We start from the raw sequence: 22,723 nt of genomic DNA on the forward strand, positions 1-22,723 counted from the left end.
TGTACAACAGGCCGAGGAGGGCTGAGAGTCTAGGAAGGGAGACAGTGTGAGCCTGGTGCATGGAGTCTTTCAGGAATGGGAGAGGCAATCAGCAAGGAAATCATTGCAGGAGGAGGCAGGCAAGGGCCCGGTCAGAGGGTGATGGGAAGGGAAAATAAGTTTATATTGCTGAAAATATCAACAATGAAAACAATAACAATAGCAACGTTTATTTTCCAGTATTTACAATATGCTAGGCATCATTTCAGGGTCTTTACTCATTAGCAATCTCCTTCTACAGTTGAAGAAATGTAGGCACAAAAAGGCTGGAGAGCTTGTCCAAGATCAAACAGAATGATGGCCGATAATTTCAGACAAGGGTGACATTGACATTGCCACTAACAACGTACTTACTCTCTTTGCTCCTCACTTTTCTTAACCCCTGTCCTTTCCTGGCTGTCCAGTGGGCAGCATGAGCACAGTGGGCCTGCAGTGGACACATCAGTGTCCTCCTCGGGTCCCTCAGCACCGCTGATTAGTCCAGTGCCAGGCTGTTAACAATTCAGGGCTGCATCCCTCCCTGGGAGCTGCCCTCTGCTGCGAGGAATTGCCCTCCCAAGGTTACAACCCTCCCAAGAGACAAGCTGTGGCAAAGAATGGATTCATATGAGAATAAAAGGCTCAGCATTTTCCCCACCCTTTTTCCCCTCAACTGAGGAAATACTGAAAGGCCAGCTTAGCTCAAAGCTCCCCATTGGAATCCTCAATGGAAACTGCATTTGAGGTCAGTTTCTTCTTCTCCTTCCCCTCCTCCTCCTCCTCCTCCTCTACCTCCTCCTCCTTGTCCTTTATCCCTTTCCTCTTCCTCCTCTTCCTCCTCCTTCTCCTCCTCATCCTCGTCCTTTTTCTTCACCAGACCTGCCCTCCTCACTTTTTTTTTTCCGGCAGGTGTTTCTCCCAGAAGTAATCCCCAATGAACCCTGAATGAAATTCTCCGTCTCATAGTCTGTTTCCAGGGAAGCTGATCTAAGCCAATTAGCAGAAGAGTGATCCTGGAAAGCCAGCTATGAAGTGGGAGTTGGGAGGTGATGACTCCCTGGCCAGCTGGCAGCATGGGCCCCGTCACTGGTGGTCGGTGTAGCATGGATAGTCTCTGGGGAGCTTTAGCGATGCAACTGCAAAAGGTCTAGCAAAGTGGCAAGTGTTAGGACATCAGTGGAAGGTGATGCACTGGCTGGGTAAGATCTCTGACACTGGAGAGGCAGGGAGGGAACTAGAATGACCTTGGAATTGGTGGCTGTGGCTGAGTGCCACTGATTCGCACACTGAAGACAGATGATCAGATGATTCAAGGCAAAATGTGAAACAAGGATTTCCTCCACGGCTCTTAGGGAAACTTCCAACTCCTGCAGCAGAAGGCCATCAGCATGAAGAACTGGCTCGACCGGACCACATGAAAGCAGCAGAGCCCCAGAGGAGGTGGATTCTCGGCTTCCAGGTCTTAACACCAGGGTCAAGGCCACACCAGAGGAGTGGGACCCTGAGACTAAGAGCATGTAGTTATCTGGATTGATATAGTTGAGAATTTTGAACTCCCAGTTTCTCCCAAACCTGCCGGGCCTGCAGAAGAGCCCTATCCCCTGTGATAGAAAGTAGTGAACACAGAGGCCTCAGATGAGTCAGGTGCCCTACAAGACCTGGCCAGAACCCTTCATGATCCCTGCCCCAATCTGCCCCCCTGTTAGGGCTCAGAAAAGTGGGCATAACCGGGTGGATATAGGCAGAACACCTGCCAGTTAACCATGTTCCATGGGAGGCTGGGAGGACTCTCCATTTGCCAAAGGGATAAGGAATGTGCTGGGAAAGGGACACCAGCAGCATTAAGATGTCCACTAGTGTTTGTCACCTTTCAGCTGGAACCAGCAGTAGGAGATGCCATTACAGAACTGGGCTTCCTGGTGGCAATGGGAATGCTAGGACCTCAAAAACCAAATGGGTCATCGTGGAGGACAGGAGACAACTGCTAACTGAAGTGAAGACCAGCCTCAACTGTAGTTACTGGGCCAGATGTGGTAACTTTGACCAGAGCAGATTAACAAAGACTCCAGCACTTGATATGCAGACATCTCTGTGGCAAATGCATTCTTTTCCCCACCTTTCTCAAAGAGGATCTAAAGCAGTACACATTCACAAATCAGTTATAGTTTTTTTTTTTATAGTTTTGCAGTTATAGTTATGCCCCAGGGTTTTGTTGATTAACCTGCCCACTATCAAAGAGACTAACCCATCTATATATTCTACAGATTATCAAATTAGCCCACCATCTTGGTCCCATCATGCTAATTAGAGCAGATAAGCGAGAAGGGGCAGAAATGTTGGAGGCCGTGGTGAAGCACTTGTGCTCCAGAGCCTGTACATGAACTCTGTGGTTCAGGGTCGTGCCACAGCAGTAACGTTTTTAGCATCCAATGGCCTGGGGTATAGAAAGGCATTCTCCCCCAAATAAGTGACTAATTCTTGAATTCACAACTCCCACCACTAAGAAAAGAGCACAATGTCTTGGTAGGCCTCTTTGGGTTCTGGAGGCAGCATATTCTATACTTAGAAAACTGCTCTGACCTACTTACCAGGGCACATGAAAGGTGGCCAGCTTTAAGTGTGGCCTCGAAAGGGCTCTGCCTCAGGTCCAGGATGTGATACAAGCATCCTGTCACTTGGCAGCACAACCTGGCAGACCCTGTGGTGTTAGAGGTTTCTGAGTTTGGAAAAGACATCAAGTAAAGTTGATGGCAAGACCCAAAAGGAATCACAATGAGATGCTTAGGCTTTTGGAGCAAGACCATGCCATCTGCAACAGACTTTTCATTTGAAAGGCAGGACTTGGTTTGCCACAAGGCCCTAATAAAAACAGAATATGTGAGCAATGGTATCAAGTAGCCATGTGGCCAGGCCTGTCCATCATGAGCTTGGCTCTGTCATACTCACCAAGTCGTAAAGTCAGGCCAACCCAGCATCAATTCTTTATAAGCTGGGAGAGGTTCATGTGGGCATGAGTAGGATCTCTCATTTGCAAGTAAGCTGCATGAGCTGATAATTTCAATCCCCATGTCATCTACCACTGTTGCACTGATGTCTCTGACCCAAAGGTCATACCTGAGAGATCAGGGGTGGGCTCCCTTACACCCACTAATGGAGGAAGAAAGAGTCTGAGCTTGATATATGGATGGGTCACCTTGGTGTCAGCATGAGCTGAAAATGGACTGCTATTCCTCTACAGCCCCATCAGGAGTGATCCTGAAAGAGAGCAACGGGGAGAACCCTTCCCAATTATCTGCACTTTGGGAGATGCCTTTGCCTTCCCATTTTGTGGAAAGACACATGACCCAAAATAAATATATTCATAGATTTAGGGCATCTTTACGGAACTGTCTGGTTGGACCAAAGTCCTGAAAGGAGAAAGATTGGAAGATTGGAGACAAGGTCTCAGGAAGCTCATCTAGATGGACAAGTAGGAATGGATACAAAATGTGAAGATTTTAGCATCACAGGTTAATCACCTACAATGAGAGAGACACAAAACAGCCAAGTGGACAGAATGACTCGGTCATCTGACATCAGCCAGTATTTGTTATGTGCCCCCTAGTACGGATGTGATGGACATATGAGCAGGGTGATTATGGTAGAAGGAAGGAAGATCTGTATGAGCCCATGAGGCACTCCCATCACCAAGGCTGATATAGCTACTGGTGCTACTGAATATCCAACCTACTAGCCATGGAAGTCCAAACTGAGCCCCATATTTGACATCATCCCAAGGAGATGGATTAGGCCCTTGGTGGCAACGCTCCACCCTGAAAGGTGGAATGATTCAATTTGACGAATATAAATAAATCGTGTAATATGAGTTTGCCTTTTCTAACCATAGGGCTTTGGCCAACCCAATTACTATCTGAGGACTAAAGAGGATATCTTCAGCTGATATAAAATCCTAACCAGCATGGACCCACTTTATGGCAAAAAAAAAAAAAAATGCAGTAGTGTGTCCCTCAGCTGCCACATGCCTAAGAGAGTAGTGGAATAACCTCTTAAAGAAGAAACTGAGACGTCAACTCGAAGATACCATTGTCTGGCCACGTGTTATGTGCCCTAACGGTAGAATACACGAGTCAGGAAACTAAAGGGTGGGAGGAAGAGTGGGCCCACGTACCATCAACCCATACCCCCTTGGGGGTGTACGCTTCCAATCCTACAACTTCTGACTCCCAGAAGAGGGACACTTTGGGATCTCAAGAGTCCATTAAATGCTAAACTGCAACTGCCATCAGTCGCTGGGGTCCTCATACCAGGCCAACTGGCCTGGAAAGGAATCATAGGACAGAAGATGGGGCTGCTGCTAACAATGGGGACAGGAAAGAATGAATCTCTTTGTCAAGTTATGCACTGAGGCCTCTCTTAATACTCACAGGCCTTCTTTTAACAGACACAGGAGCCGTGTGGTAAGAAGAACCTGGTAACCAGGGTCTCAGACCCGAAAGGGATGAGTGTCTGGTTAACCCCACCAGAATAATCATTAGTAACAGGATCAGGCAAAAGTGAGGGTCTCTAGAGTGATGATGGAGTAGGAGGATGGTGAGTATCGGTTATGGATTCAAGATCAACTTAGCAGGCGGCGCATGGTGCTTGGTCCCTAGGATCTGCAAGTCTGCAGCGAGCAGTGGACTCGGAGCCTGCATGACCTCTTGGAGTCCAGCTGGCGCTGAGGAGCCCGGAATAGGGCCTGCAGTGGCCGTGCTCCTGGCCCGCGGAGCAGAATGCCGCCTCTGCCTCGGTTTCTGCCTCCACCTCCGCTCCACCTTCAGAGGCCAGGGCCCAGCAGCCAGGGGAACTCGGGTTTGGTGAACTGCGAGGAAGATCCCTCCGCTTCAGCCCTCGAGCTGCCCAGGCGCCTCTGCGCAGGCCCCCCCGCGGCGCTGGGGTTGCTTGCGCGCGCCCCCACCGTTACTGTTCCAGATCCCGGGGTTCCAACTGTTACTAAACCTTCAGAAATCTACCCCGGAGGAGCTGATCTTCTAGTTATAGCGGTCGCCATGGATGAGATGAAGATCAAAGGGCGGCTGTCAGTGACACTCAGAGGGGGCCCAGGCATGCACAAGACCAACAGTTCCCCCGAACAGATAGGACCAGATGAGAGCGGCTGCGGAGGTGGCAGTGACCTTGGAGAGGCCCCCACCCGTGCCGCCCCTGGGGAACTTCATTCTGCGTGGGTACCGCTCAGCGCTGCGCCAGAGGCGGTACACCGGGACTTGCAGATGGGGCCTGAGGGGGAAAGGGGCCAGGCTTCAGCCGCGTCCTGCGGTGAGGTACAGTCACCAGTGGGGGTGCGCAAGCACACCCATCCCCTGAGCAAGATCTTCAGTGAGGACATCAGCGAGCGCCTGTCGTTGGCAGCTGGGAGCCGGCTGCTCGAGGGCTGCCTGGAGAAGCTGGCCCTCAACAGACCCATCTTCAACAAGCCGCTCAGCCACCTCCTCCACCATGTCAGCCTGTCCGATATTGGCTTTGAGAAGCTGGAGTCCTACGTCAAGCTGGACAAGCTGAGTGAGGGGACCCATACCACCGTTTACAGAGGCAGAAGCAAGCTCACAGACAGCCTCGTGGCACTCAAGGAGATCAGACTGGAACAGGGGGAGGGGGCACCCTGCACTGCCATCTGGGAAGTGTGCCTGCTCAGGGACCTCAAGCATGCCAACATCGTCACGCTGCATGACGTCATCTACATGGAGCAGTCCCTCATCCTTGTCTTTGAGTGCCTGGACAAGGACCTGAAGCAGTACCTGGCTGACTGCGGGAACGTCATCGACATGAACAACGTGAAACTGTTCCTGTTCCAGCTGCTCCGGGGCCTGGCCTACTGCCACCGGAAGAAGGTGCTGCACCGAGACATCAACCCCCAGAACTTGCTCATCAACGAGAGAGGAGAGCTCAAGCTGGCCGACTTTGGCCTGGCCCGGACCAAGTCAATCCTAATGAAGAGCTACTCCAACCAGGTGATGAGCCTGTGGTACCGGCCCCCCGACCTCCTGCTCGGCTGCATGCACTACTCCACCCATATTGACATGTGGGGCGTGGGCTGCATTTTCTACGAGATGGCCATGGGCCGGACCCTCTTCCCCGGCTCCACAGTGGAGGAGCAGCTGCACCTCATCTTCCACATCTTGGGAACCCCAACTGAGGAGACATGGCCGGGCATCCTGTCCAATGAAGAGTTCAAAGCACGCAATTATCCCCAGTACCGTGCCATGGCCTTTTTGAGCCTTGCGCCCCGACTTGACAGGGAGGGGGCTGATCTCCTCACCAAGCTGCTGCGGTATGAAGGCCGCAGTCGGATTTCCGCAGAGGATGCCATGAAGCACCCGTTCTTCTTCAGTCTTGGAGAGCAGATCCACAAACTTCCTGACACGACTTCCATATTTGCACTAAAGGAGATCCAGCTACAGAGGGAGGCCAGCCTGCGCTCCTCATCAATGCCCGACTCAGGCAGGCCGGCTTTCCGTGTGGCGGGCACCGAGTTCTAAGCCACACACCCAGGCCCCAGCAGGCAGCTGCTGGAGGGATGCCACACCCTTCACAGGGCAGCTCCCATCTGCATCCCCCTGCTTGCTACCTGCCTACCTGCCTGGTTCATGCTCGCCTGCCCACATGTTCCCGGCTGCCTGTCCAACCATCTGACCATTGGCCTGTCAACCACCCATTGGCCTGACTGCTGGGTGCTAACAAAGCTCCCATCACTCCTTCAAAAAAAAGGAAAAAGAAAAAGAGAAAGAGAAAGAGAGGAAGGAAGGAAGGAAGGAAGGAAGGAAGGAAGGAAGGAAGGAAGGAAGGAAGGAAGGAAGGAAGGAAAAAGATCAGCTGTAGAATAGGAGGTATGGTTTGTCCTCTAATCCTTCAAATTCTTAAAAAATGAGACCAATCTGAATCCTGGAGGCCCTGTTTCTTGATGAGATGTAAGAAGTAAGTAGATCTGAGTGGCACAAAAGGTGGGCTGGAGTGGATACTGTTGTTACTCCCCAGGTCTCCTTTTCTCTGAACATCCAGCCCCCTGCTACTGGGACTATTGCTGCTGAGAGCTCAGAGCTGCATCCCTCACTGGGAATTTTCCGCTGGAGGGAACTGGTTTATCCAAGGTGGTTACTTCTCCCAGGAGGCAGCCCATCACCAACCAGTGACTGGCTGGTGGAAATACACAGCCACCACACCCTTGCCTCAGCTTAGGACGACTCTGAAGGCCTGTCCCAGCTCCAGAGCTCTCCATGGGATCAGCCAAAACCACAGCTACAACATCATTGTTAAGCAGTTTCTGCTGCCTGTTCCATCTTATTTTCTCACAGGTGTGTCTCCTAAGAGCAATCTATAAGAAGCCCTCTACTTTGTCTCAGGGACTCTGTGTCCGGTTAACCTAAGTCAGTACATATCACTTCCTTGTGTTGAAGTGTATATCACATCAAATGCACTTTCCAGGAGGGGTGAGAATGCCCCCACCACCCACACCTCTCCTCCAGCATGAGTGAGAGTTAGCATAGGGCTGATCCCCCACAGATGTCTAGGGACATATAGGGAAGAAGTCTGTGTATAACCAGAGTCTACCCCAGCTTGGTAAAATCACAAGGCTTGCATCCATGAAGCCAGGATCACTGCCCTAGAGTGTGAGACACACATGGACCCAAACACGTGGAAAGGCTGCAGATGTAGGAGGTGGGAGGCCAACAAAGCAAGCTTCGGCAGCAATGCCACCACCTACATCTCTGCCTCAAAAGCAAAAGTAAAAGATGGAGCTTCCTCTCCGCAAATCTACCTGCAAGCCCCTGGACGCTCTCTCATGATGGGTGTAAATAGTGTGTATCTGGATTGACATCAGAGCAGGAAGATGCTCTAAATTACCTCTATGGCCTCAACGTTTACCTAATTCTATGCAATACTTCTCTGTTGCCATGTTGTTTAGTGTATTTCTAAATGTTAGCATGCCCCACACTGTACTATATTTAGGAGGGACCATTCTCCTAACATATCGTGAGACCTTTCAAAGCAAGAACCCAGGTTATCTTCATCTTCATGTTGCCAGGGCCTGGCTGCATGAATGTGGCTTCATGTGTAGGTCCCAGGAGATGTAATAGACGACATGTCACCACAAGCTCTCAAGTGGCAAACATCACGCCAACCAAAAAGGCGATTTAAATGTGTGCGTTAAAAGTGTATGTATTCTTTGGTAAAACACTACATGCATTTTTAAATAAAGGAACACTATTTTTTTTCTATGGATTTATCTATTTTCTAATTTCTTTACACTGAAAGGCATGTGTTTGTAATGTTTCTTGAAAGAGAGAAGGAAGCATTGATCCCTGGGAATTCTGCCCCTTTGTTCTAACAACGAACTGGTTTTAGGCTCGCTTTGAAGGTTCTTAGCCTTTTACACATGCTTCTGTGGCAATGTACCAACAGGTCTGTCTGACTGAGGGTTCCCCAGAGATCAGGCCAGTAGGAGATATTGCAGGAATTGGCTCACATTGTCTCATATGGTTATGGAGGCCAAGAAGTCCTGCAGTCTGCTGTCTGTAAGCTGGTAAGCCAGGAAAGCCGGTGGTGGAATCCAGTCCAACCCCGAAGGCCTGGGAACCAGGAGCACTGGTGGCCAAGTGCAGAAGACCACTGTCTCAGCTGCAGCAACGAGAGCCAATTTCCCCTTCCTTCCTCCAGGGTTTATTCTATGCAGGCCCTCAGCAGATTAGAAGCAGCCCACCCTCGCTGGGGAGGGCCACCTTTTTGACTCAGGGTATTGATTCAAATGCTAATCTCTTTCAGATTATACCCAGAAATGATGTTTTCCCAGTTTTCTGGGCATCTCTTAGCCTCCCTCAAGTTGACACATGAAATTAACCATCACAGGGTCTAAAGTTCAGGTTGAAATTTACACACAACCTGCACCAGGAGAGACTGTGAAGGCTCCCGGTGCCCAAAAGACAGGACCCAGCTTGCAGCTGGGGACAGTTTGCCTCCGCCTGTCCTCGAGGAAGCCGCTTCCTTCTCTCCTTCGCTGTGCCGGTCCTGGTGGCCAGCATGTCAGCAGTCCGTGAGTCAGAAAATCAAAGTAAGAATCAAAATCCCACTAATCAAATCACATAGGTTACATATTTATACGTGTGTGTTCAGAAACGTTGGGAGCATATAACTCATGGGTGAATATGGGTAGGGGAATTTCTCTTGTCCAAGTGAATTTCTCTTTACATCATGAATGTGTGCTCCAGTAATAAGAAAGATATTTTTATGTGGGGAAAAATACACAGTCATGAGGAAACCAGAAGAAGTCCTGTACCTAGATATTGCCCCAGCCAGCATTTTCCAAGTCAGCTGCGAAGGCTGACCAGCACAGTCAGCTCTGCCTCTTACCCTTCCCCATTCACCCTGCTGTGATGGTGGGCAGTCACTTAGGTAATGGAAAAATGCAGGTTTGGCTACCTCCCACAAGGAGGTCCAAACTCCTGAGACAGGTGCTAGTGCAAAAGGAAAGAGGTTTTATTCAGGTGCTGCACAACCTGGGAGAATGGTGGACTCCCATCTCAAAGACCACCCCCCTTCCTGCTCAAGCCCTCAATTCTTATAGGGATAGGGAGGGGAGGGGCGGGCTTTTTTTCTACCCAACTATATTGCCAGCTTTTGGTGTGCTTGGGTCCTGTCCATTCGTCTTTCTATCTTTTGTCTATTAGGTGTATGAACCTCCCCCTGTGCCATCTTGGCCAATGGGGAGACTACTGGCTCTCTGACTGACATTCTACGGTAAAACTTAGGGATGTCCAGGAGGCAGTGCCAAATCTTGGACTTGAGTAGAACAGCCAAGGGGGTGTCCTAAAATGTTAGAGCTGCAACGGGCTCTGAACACCATCTAGTGATTCTAGTCTAACCCCTGCGCTGTGGAAGTAAGCCCACCAAGGCTCAGCTCCCTAGGATCACACAGCTATCCAGTGGCAAAGCCAGACATAGAGGCTCTGGCCTACCATCCCCAAGCCTGCTCATCTCAGCCTTCTACACTGTCCCTCTCAGGAACCTGCTAAACCTCCCTCCATGAACCCCTCTTCAAAAATGGGAAGGGGAAGAACATGGAGGGAAGGGGAGGAAAGGAAGAAGAGAGAAAAAGGAGAGGAGAGAAGGAGACCAAAGGGAAGCAAAGAAAAAGAAAAGGGAGAAAGCCTCCTCTTGTCACCTAGGCAAAGCGGGCAGAGAAGACAGCTGCTCTCCATCCCCCCTCCAGCCCCCTCCCCCCACCTGCTTCTCCCATTCTCCACTGCCAGCAACCTTCTGTGACATTGCTTTTACTCCAAGGCTACCTTTGACCTTCACCCAAGTGACCTCTAGTTAAGAATGTCACAGGACAGAGTATGACTGTCCCAGTCGCACTCACACCAGAGATGGACAAAGTAAGAGGATCCCAGGCATAAGGAAATGACAGAGGGAGGGAATGTTTCTTGCTCGAATTGTGCTCACTTAGCCAGTAAACAACTTTGTCTGCCTTCCTTCCCCTCCGTGAATAACTCAGAGGGGAAGGGAACGTCCCCCTCATTAAGTGAGGTGGCAAACACAGTGCAGAGCATGCGTGCACATTAATTTTTGCCGGCTGTCGCCTTTGTGTTTTGAACAAGTCAGATTCCTTTGTGTAATTGCTTGATGAAACATTCCCATCCATTCTGTCAACACAAATTATACAGTTAAACATGCATGGTGCCCCAGCCCACACAATACCAATGAGAAAGTGCTGACTGGCCCTGGGGGTGTGGGCTCCCCGGAGTAGCAGCCCAGGTCCAGCCCTCCTGCTGCCCTCCCCAAGCAGCCCAGCCTCCAGACCTTGTTATTCTCTGTCCACCTTTCAAGGACAGTTGCTAGGAAACGGGGATACAGTTGGCTGGGTCCGTTGCCTGGCCCCTGCGGGGATGGGGGAACAGAGCAAGGAGAGCCAAGAAACACAATACCAGGCCTTCAGGTCACAGGTACTTCCTGGGCTCAGACGGGGCTCCTCTGTGGTGAGGCTCTTCCCTGCAGAAAGGTGCCTCACATGCTCTCGGGGTCTCCCACTCCATCTCTGGTGAGGTTTCTGAGTATTTGTCTAAAGTGTAGAATGTACACACACACCCCTACACACATACCGCTCTTAGCGTACACAACTCTACACACATACCACTATACATACCTACACAGATAGTTCTACACCCATACCTACATAGATAGCTACACACACCCCTACACTCACACCCCTACTCACACACTCCTACACACACATGTCCTTACACATGCCCACACACATCCCTACCCAACATCCATACCCACACACACACACACACACACACACACACACACACACCTCTTCTTCATACAGTGATTATTAAGTCAAAGCACATGTATATGCCAATCAGGACAAGAAGGGTGCATGCTATATCTAAAATATTTGTCTCTCAAAGTTCACATGTTGAAATCCTAAACTCCGCAAATTCAAAGTTATCAGGAGTGGGGCTTTCAGGAGAAGATTGGGTCATCTAATCGCTAATGGGATTAGCGCCCTTATACATAGGCCTCAGAGAGCTCCTGACCTCTTCCATCCTGTGAGATTCCAGCTGTGACCTTCACCTAACCTTGCTGGCCCCCAACCTGGGACTTCCCGGATGCCATAGCTCTGAGAAATAAAAGCACATTGTTTATAAGCTACCAGGCTGTGGTATTTTTTTATAGCAGCCATAATGGAATAAGACTTATATTAGCTTGGGCTGCCAGACTGGGTGGCTTAAAAACTAAAATTTATTTTATTATGATCTGGAGGCTGAAGTTCAAGAAGCAGGTGCCAGCAGGGTTGGTTTCTGGTGAGGCCTCTCTCTTTTTTGTTTTGTTTTGTTTTGTTTTGTTAATCCTCACCTGAGGATTTTTCCATTGATCTTTTAGAGAGAGTGGAAGAGAGAGGGAAAGACAGAGAAACATTCATGTGAGAGAAACACATTGATTGGTTGCTTCCTGCAAGCACCCCAGGGAAGAGTCTGCAACCAAGGTATGTACCCTTGACTGGAACCAAACCTGGGACCCTTTGGTCCACAGGCCGATGCTCTATCCACTGAGCCAAACCAGCTAGGGTGAGGCCTCTCTCTTTGGCCTGCAGATGACCGCCTTCTTGCAGTATCTTCACATGATCCTTACTCTGTGTGCGGAAAGAGGTCCCTTCTTCCTTCTTTCCTCTTCCTTCTTCCTTCTCCTTTCCCTTCCCCTTCGTCTTTGTCTTCATCTTCATCTTCGTCTTCATCTTCTTCTCCTTTGCCCATCAATCCTATCTGATTAGAGTCCCACCCTTAAGACCTTATTTAACCTTAATTAGCTCCTAAGAGCCCTCAGTCTAGATACACTCACATTGGGGCTTAGGGCTTCAACCTGTGAGTTTGGAGAGAGCACAATTCAGTCCCTGAGAGAAGGAAGCTCCCTGCCCCAAATAGACCTGCAGGGATCCTCTGGCCAAGTGAGGACTCCATTTGTGATGTAAATATCAAGCCATCTCTTCATTCTGCTCCTCAACATTTATATCATCAAGGACTTTTTAAAAGTGGGAGCATAACCCCTATGTTCATAGCAGCACAATTCACCATAGCTAAGATCTGGAAACAGCCTAAGTGCCCATCAGTAGATGAATGGATTAGAAAACTGTGGTACATCTACACGATGGAATACTATGCTGCTGTAAAAAGGAAGGAACTCTTACCATTTGCAACGTCATGGATGGAACTGGAGAGCATTATGCTAAGTGAAATAAGCCAGTCAATAAAGGAAAAATACCACATGATCTCACTCATTCGTGGACAATAGAGACCATTCTAAACTTTTGAACAACTATAGATACAGAGGCAGAGCTGCCTCAAACAGATTGTCGAGCTGCAGCGGGAAGGCCGGGGAGGGTTGGGGGGCAGGAGGTAGGGGGGTAAGAGATCAACTAAAGGACTTGTATGCATGCATATAAGCATAACCAATGGACATAAGACACTGGGTGATAGGGGAGGCTAGGGGACTGTCTAGGGCGGGGGGATAAAATGGATACATATGTAATACCCTTTGTAATACTTTAAGCAAAAAAAAAAAATAAAAAAAAAAAAATAAAAGTGGGAGCATAAAGACAACTTTATTATTTTTTTAAAGAGAGAGGAAGGGAGAGGGGTAGAGAGATAGAAACATCAATGAGAGAAGAACATCATGGGTTGGCTGCTTCTGCACCCCTTAACCCCCCCCCCACACACACACACACCACTGGGGATTGAGCCTGAAACCTGGATATGTGCCCTGATTGGGAATCAAGCCAGCAACTTCTTGGTTCCTGGGTCAACACTTAACAACTGAGCCACACTGGCCAGGCGAGACAACTTTATTTTTATCGTACAACCTGGAAGTAAGAATTAGGAAGGAATTGCCATTCCCCCCCAGAGCGACCCCTTCCACTTTATGGAAGGGGACATTGAGGCACGAGAGTAGGAGAGGTAATTCCATCGCCCCCACCAGTGCCCTCCAGCCGTACCCAGCACTGCCAACAAACTGTGTCCTCACCTGCCCCCATCTCTCCATGGGCCCACCTCTTAGCCCAGGCCTGACCGTGCCCACCGCACAAGGACCTCTCACCAAGGCTCCTTGGAGGGGGAAGAAGACACAGCAGCCTATACCCCAGCCCACACTTTAATCTGCACCAAATTGTTCTTCCCTCCTCAGCGTGGTAACCAAGGCTGTGGCGGTGCAGGGACAGCCAGCAGTTCCCACGTGGTGCAACTTTCCCTCTGGTCCATAAAGCCCTCTCCCCGCAGGCGGCTCTTCCTGTGCAGCCGGTGAGCAATGCAGACAGAGCAGGAGGAGGGGGGCTCTTGGTGTCGCCCAGTTCCCCCCAAGCCCAGAGGCTACCTCACAGGGCCAGCCCCAGCCCCTTTCCCCTTGACCTGCCACTTACCAACTGTGTGACCATGGGCATAATATGACCTCTCTGAGCCCAACCTTCGCACCTGTAACATAGAGTAACACAGCTTCCCTCACAGGCTCGTGATGAGGATGAAGCAGAGTAACAAACACCAGTGACAAGCAGCACAGTGACAAGCAACAGATAAATCTTCCCCAAAACTACACGCCAGACACAGGACAGGCTGCAGGGGCGACAGACACCTGCGAGCTCACCCAGCCAGGTGTTCAGGGAACTGGAATGGGGGCGGGAAAACTGCTCGCACAGGTGACATGTTTGCCCCGGGTCACAGCTGGCTGAAGACAGAGCCGGACTCCCACCACACTGGGCCCCTCCATAGTCTACTTTCAGCCCAAAGAAAGAGAGTGTAAGGGTTTGGGACGCAGCCACCAGCTACTTGAGGAGCAGCAGCTATTTCTAAGGCAGGACTATAGTATTTCCAAATTCCCAACCGATAGAAATCTTCCAGATTTGGAAGCAAGTAATCAGAATTCCAAAAATCATGTTATTTTTAAAATACTTCCAATAGCCTGGTAGGTGTTGCTCAGTGGTTGAGCACCAACCTATGAACCATTCTATTCCAGTCAGGGCACATGCCTGGGTTAGGGGCTTGATCCTCAGTAGGGAATGTGGAGAAGACAGCCGAACAATGACTCTCTCTCTCCCTTTCTCTCTGAAATCAATAAAAATATATTTAAAAATACTTCCAATCGTTCTCCTATTCTTTACTTGTTATTATGAATATATATTTTTAGAAAGCTGTTTAATAAAAAAGAAAAAATGCCTTTTAGTAGTATTTATAAAGACCTATAGTGAATAAAAATTGCCAGAGAACAATTTTAGGTGGTATTCAAAAGTGACACTCGGGTCTCCCAGACAGGTTAATAGCACTGCATAGGATCATGTGTCAAACTGCCAATTTAAGGACTACTTTGCTTCTAAAATTGTTATTTCTTAGAACAGCATTCAAAGTATCTGTATACAGTATACTGCGCACATAAACTTAGTAATATGTATTTTATTTGCAGGAGTGACTCACCGTTAGCAGCAGACAGGGCCATAAAAACAGGTGTTAGCTTGGCAATGACAGCCGATCAGGTCATTACCATGTCTCTCCTACCTCCTCCAGTCCCGCTCCAGTAATGTCCACCTCAACCCTTGGTTAAAAGCCTCAGGGTCGCCTGCTCTTGCTGTCCACCCCATTGCGTGGAGAAATCAGGGGGTTTCCTCAAAGCTGTGAAGTCCGTACGTTGACTGTAAGCTTGTATTCTTGCAGGAGACTTATAATTCTTTTCCCCATTTTCCTGATTTCTCAATTGATTTTTCTCAAGATTCAGATTCAAAAAAATAACTCTCTCCAAGAAATGCCAAGAAGGAGTTCCCACATGAAATCATAAGCCAGGAGCCTGACCTCCTGCCTGCCCAGCGGCCCATGCGAGGGCACCTGGGTGGACACGGGGCTCAGAGGTCACACACTGGACACGGAGTGGACGGCAGTTTAGGGAGTTCATTCATTCAACTGAACAATGTGCTGAACCAGGCGCCCTCCTGGGCTGGGGCTCTGCATGAGGACCCTCTGGCTGTCTTAACAAATTACCCCAAGTTGGAGGGGGCATGTAAGTGGGGGGAGGGCATAAAACAGCAGAAATTTGTTCTCTCACAGTTCTGGAGCCGAGAAGTCTGAAACCAAGATGTTCAAGAGCCGCCTTGATTGAAGGCTTGAATCGTTCTCAGTCTTCTAGAGAAATAATCCATTACCTTGGGGTAATCCTCACCTTTGCCTAGCTTTAGTGGTGTCCAGCGATCCTTGGTTACAGCTACACCACTCCACTCGCTAATTCCACCTTCACATGACCTTCTTCCCACTGTGTACCTCCATCTCCAAATCTTCTTTATAAGGACACCAGGCATGGGATTTAGGACCCACTCTCATCCAGCAAGACCTCGTCCTAACTTGTTTTAGAGACAAAATTCAACCCACAACAGTCTCCAACAGCAAATGAGCTAGACGTGGTTCTGGCCAGTCCAGAGTTTACTAAGTAAATGGGAAGGAAGTACATTCAGTGTAACAAGAACCACTCCAGGTGAAGGGGGAAGCACGGCCTACAAGTGGAGCACGAGAAGAGTGTGGTGATTAGGGAAGACTTCCTGGAGGAAGAGGCACCTATGTGGAATGAGCAGGTGTCAGCCTGGGGAGAGTGCCAGAGAAAAAGAGGAGCAATGAATGAAGGCCTGGGGTTAAAGGCTCAATGTCTTTGCTTTATCCAACCTGTTCCCTTCACTCAGAAAGCAGGTCCCCAAGATCCCATCCTTGGGCCTCAGCTTAAATGTCACATCTTTGGAAAGACATCCCTGGCCAGCCTTCATCTACCCTTCTCTATCCATCACCTAAATTATTTCCTTTAAGGCATCATCACAGCTTGCATTGGGTACTTATTAGCTCACTTATCATCTTCCTGCAACACCAGAAGTTAGCTCCTTGGTGGCAGGGATCCCACCACCCTTTTCATACATATACCCATAGTATTTAACACAGCGTCTAGTGTGTTATATGTGATAAAAGTAAACAAATAAATGACTGGATACATGGCTGATTGAACAGAAATAAGTTCAATGTGGCTAGATTGCAGATTTTTAAAAAAATATATTTTATTGATTTTTTACAGAGAGGAAGGGAGAGAGATAGAGAGTCAGAAACATCGATGAGAGAGAAACATCGATCAGCTGCCTCCTGCACATCCCCCACCGGGGATGTGCCCGCAACCCAGGTACATGCCCTTGTCCGGAATCGAACCTGGGACCTTTTAGTCCGCAGGTTGATGCTCTAGCCACTGAGCCAAACCGGTTTCGGCAAGATTGCAGATTTTGAGGCAGAAAGTGGCAAGAAAGGAAGCTAGAGAGAAAAATGTGAGCCAGAGCATTCCGGTGGGACACCCAGATGGAGCCCCCGAAGCAGGATCAGGGAGGAGCAGGGACTTGTTCTAAGAGCAATGGACAGCAGGGGTAGGGTGGCGGGTGGGTGGGTTTCTTTATATAAGCAAGAGCACGCAGGATGGTACTTGGCATCTAGCAATGAGCACAGATCCAGGGTCTCGGTAGCAATAGCTCTGAAGGAGCTGGAGCGCTGCCCCTGACGAGTGCACTGCACATAGTAGGTGCTCAGTAGATATTGTCGGTGGGGTGAGTGCATGACAAGCTCTTACAGGAAGCCATTCACTTCCAGTTGGACAAGGAAAGCCAGGAAGGGGTCATAGAATTCCCGAAAACTCTGCCCCCCTGAGCTTCTCTCCTCTTCAGACTCATAGGAGGCTGCTTTTTCCTTCTGTTCTCTTCCACCTCCGAGACCAAGGACAGGGAGGGGCCTGCACACTGCGGGGGGGGGGGGGGGGGGGGGGAGGCGGCCATACCAAAGAGCCCAAAGCCAGAGAACACAGGCGAGAGGAGGACAGCCAGCACCATGCTGCTTTAGTCATCTCAGAGCCTCTTAGCTGGCTGCAGCCAGAGCCTCCTGCTGCGTGAGCCCCAGCGGACGTTTAGAAAGAAGAGCTGGAGCGGCAGAGTACTCGAAGGCCTAGCCACCTGGCGGCGTTCAGAGGGGGCAGCAGCCCCCCTCCCACACTCCCTGTGGGCACTGAAGGTCACCAGACACCTGCAAACCTCAGATACCCCTTTGCATCTGCACAGCAAGGGTTTTCTTAGGCCCCTGGGTGTTTCCCATCTTACGGTGAGCAGGAACTGAAGACGACTAGCCTTGGTCTGGTTTTATATTTTTTTTAACATGCCAGGCGGTGACCGCTGCTGCTTTTACTATTACATCTCAGTGCAGGAATGGAATTTGCTAGGCAAGGAGCCTCTGGGATCCTAAACAAACCCAGGTATTTTGATTCATTTCCTATTGAGATACAAAAGCTATCAATCAGCAAGCAGGTTAAGGGCCTTCTCTGTGCCAAAGGGGTTCCAGAGGCCAGAAAGCTTTGGGCAGACCAGCCCCCTCCTTTTGAATTAGTGTAACCTCTGAGCAAACCGACTTGCAGGACTTATCAAAATTACAAAAACATGAGCCCTTTGGCATGACCTTCCCATTTCTAGTTTAGCCCATAAATACGCTCACATACATGTGAAATGATATTTGTCAAGCTTTTCATGGCAGCTTGGTTTGAAGAACACAAGCTTGGAAAAGACGAAATGGCCATCGGCAGGGGACTGGTTAAAACAAGCAATGCTGTGTCCGGACAATGCGATACAGAACAGCCGAGGAGAGAAACAGACACGCCCTCCGTGTACTCCTGTGGGAGGGTCTCATAGGATCTATTGCCTCATAACAAATGTGTTAGCTTAAAGCCAACAAACACACGCCCTCACCGTGTCCCTGGGCAGGAATTTCGGTGAAGCTTAGCTGGATGAGTCTGGCCCAGGGTCTCCCATCAGGCTGGAGTTGAGCTGTTTGCTGGGGTCATCGCAACACATGACTGGGAGGATGGAGGGTCTGCCTCCTCTCCTAGATCAGTTTCGCCCTGGCTGGTGTGGTTCAGTGGATAGAGCATTGGCCCATGCACAGAAGGGTCTGGGGTTTAATTCCCAGTCAAGGGCACATACCTGGGTTGCAGGTTTGACCCCTGGCCCGAGTTGGTGTTCCTAGGGGAGGCAATCAATTGATGTGACTCTCTCACATCCATGTTTCTCTGTCTCCTTCCCCCTCCCTCCCTCCCACTCTCCCTCCCTCCCTCCCACTCTCCCTCCCTCCCTCCCACTCTCCCTAAAAATCAATGGGAAAAATATCCTCAGGTGAGGATCAACAACAAAAAAAGATCAGTTTCCACACTCACACAGTGTGGGCAGCCGCAGTCCCTCACCTGGTGCGCAGGCCTCTCTGAGGTTGCTTGAGTGTCTCCAGGATGCGACAGCTGGCTTCCCCAGATAAGGGATGAGAGAGAGAGAGAGAGAGAGAGAGCGCTCCCCAGACAGAGGGGCAGTTTGTTTATAACCTAATCTCTGAAATGACACCCCATCACTTTGGCTGTTTTCTATTCACGAGAAGCAAGTCACTAATTCCAGCCCACAGCCAGGGGGAGGGCAGTTCGCCTTTGAGGAGATGATATCAAGGCATCTGGGGTCATATCTTTATTTTTTTAACACCTTTATTCTTGGTTGTGGACACATGTTTAAAATCACCACATCAAGATAGATTGCTAAATAAAAACAAAACATAAAAAAGCAAAGTGCAGAGCCGTTTGTACGGCTGGCCACTACTGCATATGTAACAAGAAGAAAAAGCATCCTTCTATGTATTCACTTGCAGACGCATAAAATATCTCCGGAGGGATACACAATAAACTGTGAACGCTGCTTGCCTCCAGGGAGAACAATCTGGCAGCTTAGAAGCAGGGGCTACCTTCATCCAACGCTTACATTTAGCACCAGGGTAAATTACCTGCTTTTAATAGGTATGAGGTAGGATGCAATCATTTTGTTATTCCATTAATGTTTACTGAACATCACGGAGCAAAGCCCTAGGGAGTGTCCTACCCTAAGGAATCTGCAGTCTCTCTAGATAAATGAGATTCCAGCACAGTTAAGCCCTTTTGAAAATAACCTCATAAAATAAGTTAAAGGTCAAGTGAGAGCTGCCATGTGGGTGGCTTGGCAGGCTCTGGGGGGAAGGGGTTTCCATGGGACTCTGATGGAAAGTGCCCCAGAAGCAGAGAGAAGGGGATGGGGCATGTAAAGGGACCAGTGAGCCTGGGTAGAAAGGGGAAGGAGGGACTTTGGCGAGACCTGCCCAATATGGTGGGAGGTTTGTGTGTCTTTGCTTATTGCTTTTCCCTGGGGCCTTGGTTCTGCTCTTGGCTCCTGGTGCTTTGAAGAGAAGGCCCTGGATCAAACTGAGCCTCTGCATGCCCCTACGTCAGAGAAGTCATTCTCATCCCAGACACAGAACGCCACTCAGTTCAGATCCAATCAAAAGGTTCCCTGAAGGGCTCTGAGGAACCTCCTAGGACCCAAGTAGAGCTGAGTCTGGTGGCTCAGAACTGGGGAGTTGAAAATCAAGCACTCTCTCTCTCTCTCTCTCTCTCTCTCTCTCTCTCTCTCTCTCCCTCTCTCTCTCTCTCCTTTTAGGCTGCAAGCTCTGGTTGGCCTGCCTCTCTCTACACATCTGTTTCATTTCCTGTCTGCTGTCCATCTCCTCTTGATTAATCCTAGTTTCTGCTCCCACCTTATTATGAGTTAAATTGTGTCCCCTCCCAATCCATATGTTGAAGTTCTAATGTCTTCACAACATAACCTTATTTGAAAACAGGGTCACTATTGTTATAATTAGTTAAGATGAGGTCATTAAGGTGGGTCCTACTCCTGTATGTCTAGTGTCCTTACAAAATGGGGAAATTTGCACACAGACACACGCAGAGAGAAACTGTCATGTCAAGATGAAGACAGAGAGTGGGCTGATGTTCCCACAAGCCAAGGAATGCCAAAGATTAGTGGGAAACCACCAGAAGCTAGCGGACAGGGACTGAACATATTCTTCCCCACCACCTTCACAGGAACCAACCCTGCCCACACTTTGATCTTGTACCTCTAGCCTCCAGAACTGGGAGGCAGTACCTTTATGTCAAACCAGCTGATACGAAGCACTTTGTTTCGGCAGCCTTAACAACTCTCCCACCCCTCCTACTGGCTTGTTCTTGGCTTTGGTTCTCCACGGCAGAGCTGCTCACCCTGGAGAACAGCAGGTACCCACCCCCAACCCCGAGTTTGTCAGCTCACGTGACCTGCAGCTCCCGTTTATGGAGGAGCCTGGTCCATGAGCCATGAGAAGGGTGGATGGGATTCTCTGATATAAACTGGTCCCAGGTCCATGGCCAATGCAGGGTTGTGAGGAAAGGCTGAGAAGGGACAGAGTGTCCAGAAGTGTCGCCCCATAAGCAAGAGGCTCTTTCTTTCACTGGATCCCCGGTGCCCGGTCCTCAGCCTGAATGGGAGGGTAACCAGGAGTGAGGGGGCCCTCTCCGCTCGTGCCCTTATTCATTCAAAAAATTGTAAAAGCTTTTTATGACAGAAATTTTCAACCTTTTTCATCTCATGTCACACATAAACTAATTACTAAAATTCTGCCGCACACCGAAAAATATGTTTTATTTTTTGCTGATCTGACAAAAAAAAATAAGTATAATTTTTATTCATTCATACCAGATGGCTATTGTTGGGTTGGCTGCTGTTATTTCTTAGTTGACAATCTAAGGGAAAAGAGGTCAGTGCCCCTGACTAAATAGTCAAGTTTTAAACATTCTTGCGGCACACTGGTTGAAAATCGCTGTGTTGTGGGAGAGGTATGATGTTGGCTGCTGGGATCATCGAGTTGAAGAAGACACTGAAATTTTCTGAAGGAGCCCACAGCCCAAAGGGAGACAGACAATGATGACAAACCCCCATGTTCCCAGAGGCTTGCTCTACATTCGTGCTTGGAAGGCATTCCACAATTTGATCCCCTGGACAGCTGGATGGGCGTGGACTCTCCGTGCCCTTTTACAGGTAGGGAAGCTGGGTCCCACCGCAGCTGGCAGATCGTACAGCTGGGATTTGAACCTGGTCTGGCTGGTTCCCTGCCCCCAGCTGCCTTGTGTTCATACATGTAAACAATGGACGCCCCTGATCAGTCAGGATGAGTACCCTACGGAGCTAGATAGGAGGTGTTCTGGGAAACAGAGGGATGGAGAAGTCGCGTGTGAGCTGGGCCAGGACACCTGCGTGTGGACAGATGCAAGGAGGCTGCCGAGGGCGTGTCTGGAGAGCATCCTTCTGGCATCGTTGGGTGTGAGAGGCCAAGGAGGATCTTGTGGAGGAGGCTGGACAGGCAGTGAGGGGTCAGGTGGAGGGGTAGAGGCCTTGAACGTCAGGCCGAGGAGTATGGAGTGAGAACAGCAGGGACCGGACTTTTCCAGCACAACAACATGATCGAAGCTGATTTCCAAAAGGCGCCTCTGCAGCCCTATGCAGGTGGTCTATAGGAGGTTAGAGATGCGACACAAGAGAGTGTTGAAACAGAGGAGGATGATAAAGAGTGATGGGTTAGAAGGGACTCTGGGAAGCAGAGTCCAGAGGACATTTTCTGCAAAGGCACCAAAAGAGAGGGAGGAATTGAAACATTTGGGTCTCTCCTGTGTTTCTCCCTTGGGTGCTCTAATCAAAAAGCCAGTTTCTGCCCACAGTTTGTTACATTACTCTTTCTACAGTTATGGCGCCCTCTCTCTCGCTCTCTCTCTCTCCCCCTCCCCCTCCTCTGACCTATTGTCATATCTAGCACCTTCATTTTATTGGAACGCTCTCTGCCACAGAGGAGGTAATCGGAATACCTTTTTCGGGAAGGCAAGAACTGTTTATATTCTTGACCTGGTTCCAAAGACCCAGCAAATCCCTGGGGAGCGATTAATTAAATGGTTACCTCTGTGTCTAGCTTGGAGATTTCTTGCATCCCTCGCTCCTCTTTGTCTCCAGTCCTCCCTAATCTTCCCTCTCTCCCTTTCCCCCACGTTGTACTTACTGGTTAAGAAGCTAGATTTCATTTCCCTTCGTGGTGGAACATTGCTTTGTTTTTTACAGACACTCGCAAGCGAAGAGCTTTAATTTTTCCTTTGTAACCATGTTGATGCTATATTTAGTAATTTTATTAACGAGGTAATTTACGTAAATTCCATACCAGAGTCCTGCTGAGCAGCAAGCTAATTCTATTCTTCTTAT

General features: G+C 49.3%; 1 protein-coding gene across 1 annotated transcript; it reads left to right on the plus strand.

Annotated features, from left to right (window-relative positions):
* Positions 1–5,054: 5,054 nt before the first annotated feature.
* On the plus strand, positions 5,055–6,576 carry LOC132234096 (cyclin-dependent kinase 16-like). Its single transcript, XM_059695142.1, has one exon. It carries the CDS (start codon positions 5,067–5,069, stop codon positions 6,552–6,554), a length of 1,488 nt encoding a protein of 495 aa, XP_059551125.1. The 5' UTR covers positions 5,055–5,066; the 3' UTR covers positions 6,555–6,576.
* Positions 6,577–22,723: the final 16,147 nt, after the last annotated feature.

The sequence above is a fragment of the Myotis daubentonii genome, chromosome 5, assembly GCF_963259705.1.
Source record: "Myotis daubentonii chromosome 5, mMyoDau2.1, whole genome shotgun sequence".
NCBI lineage: Eukaryota > Metazoa > Chordata > Mammalia > Chiroptera > Vespertilionidae > Myotis > Myotis daubentonii.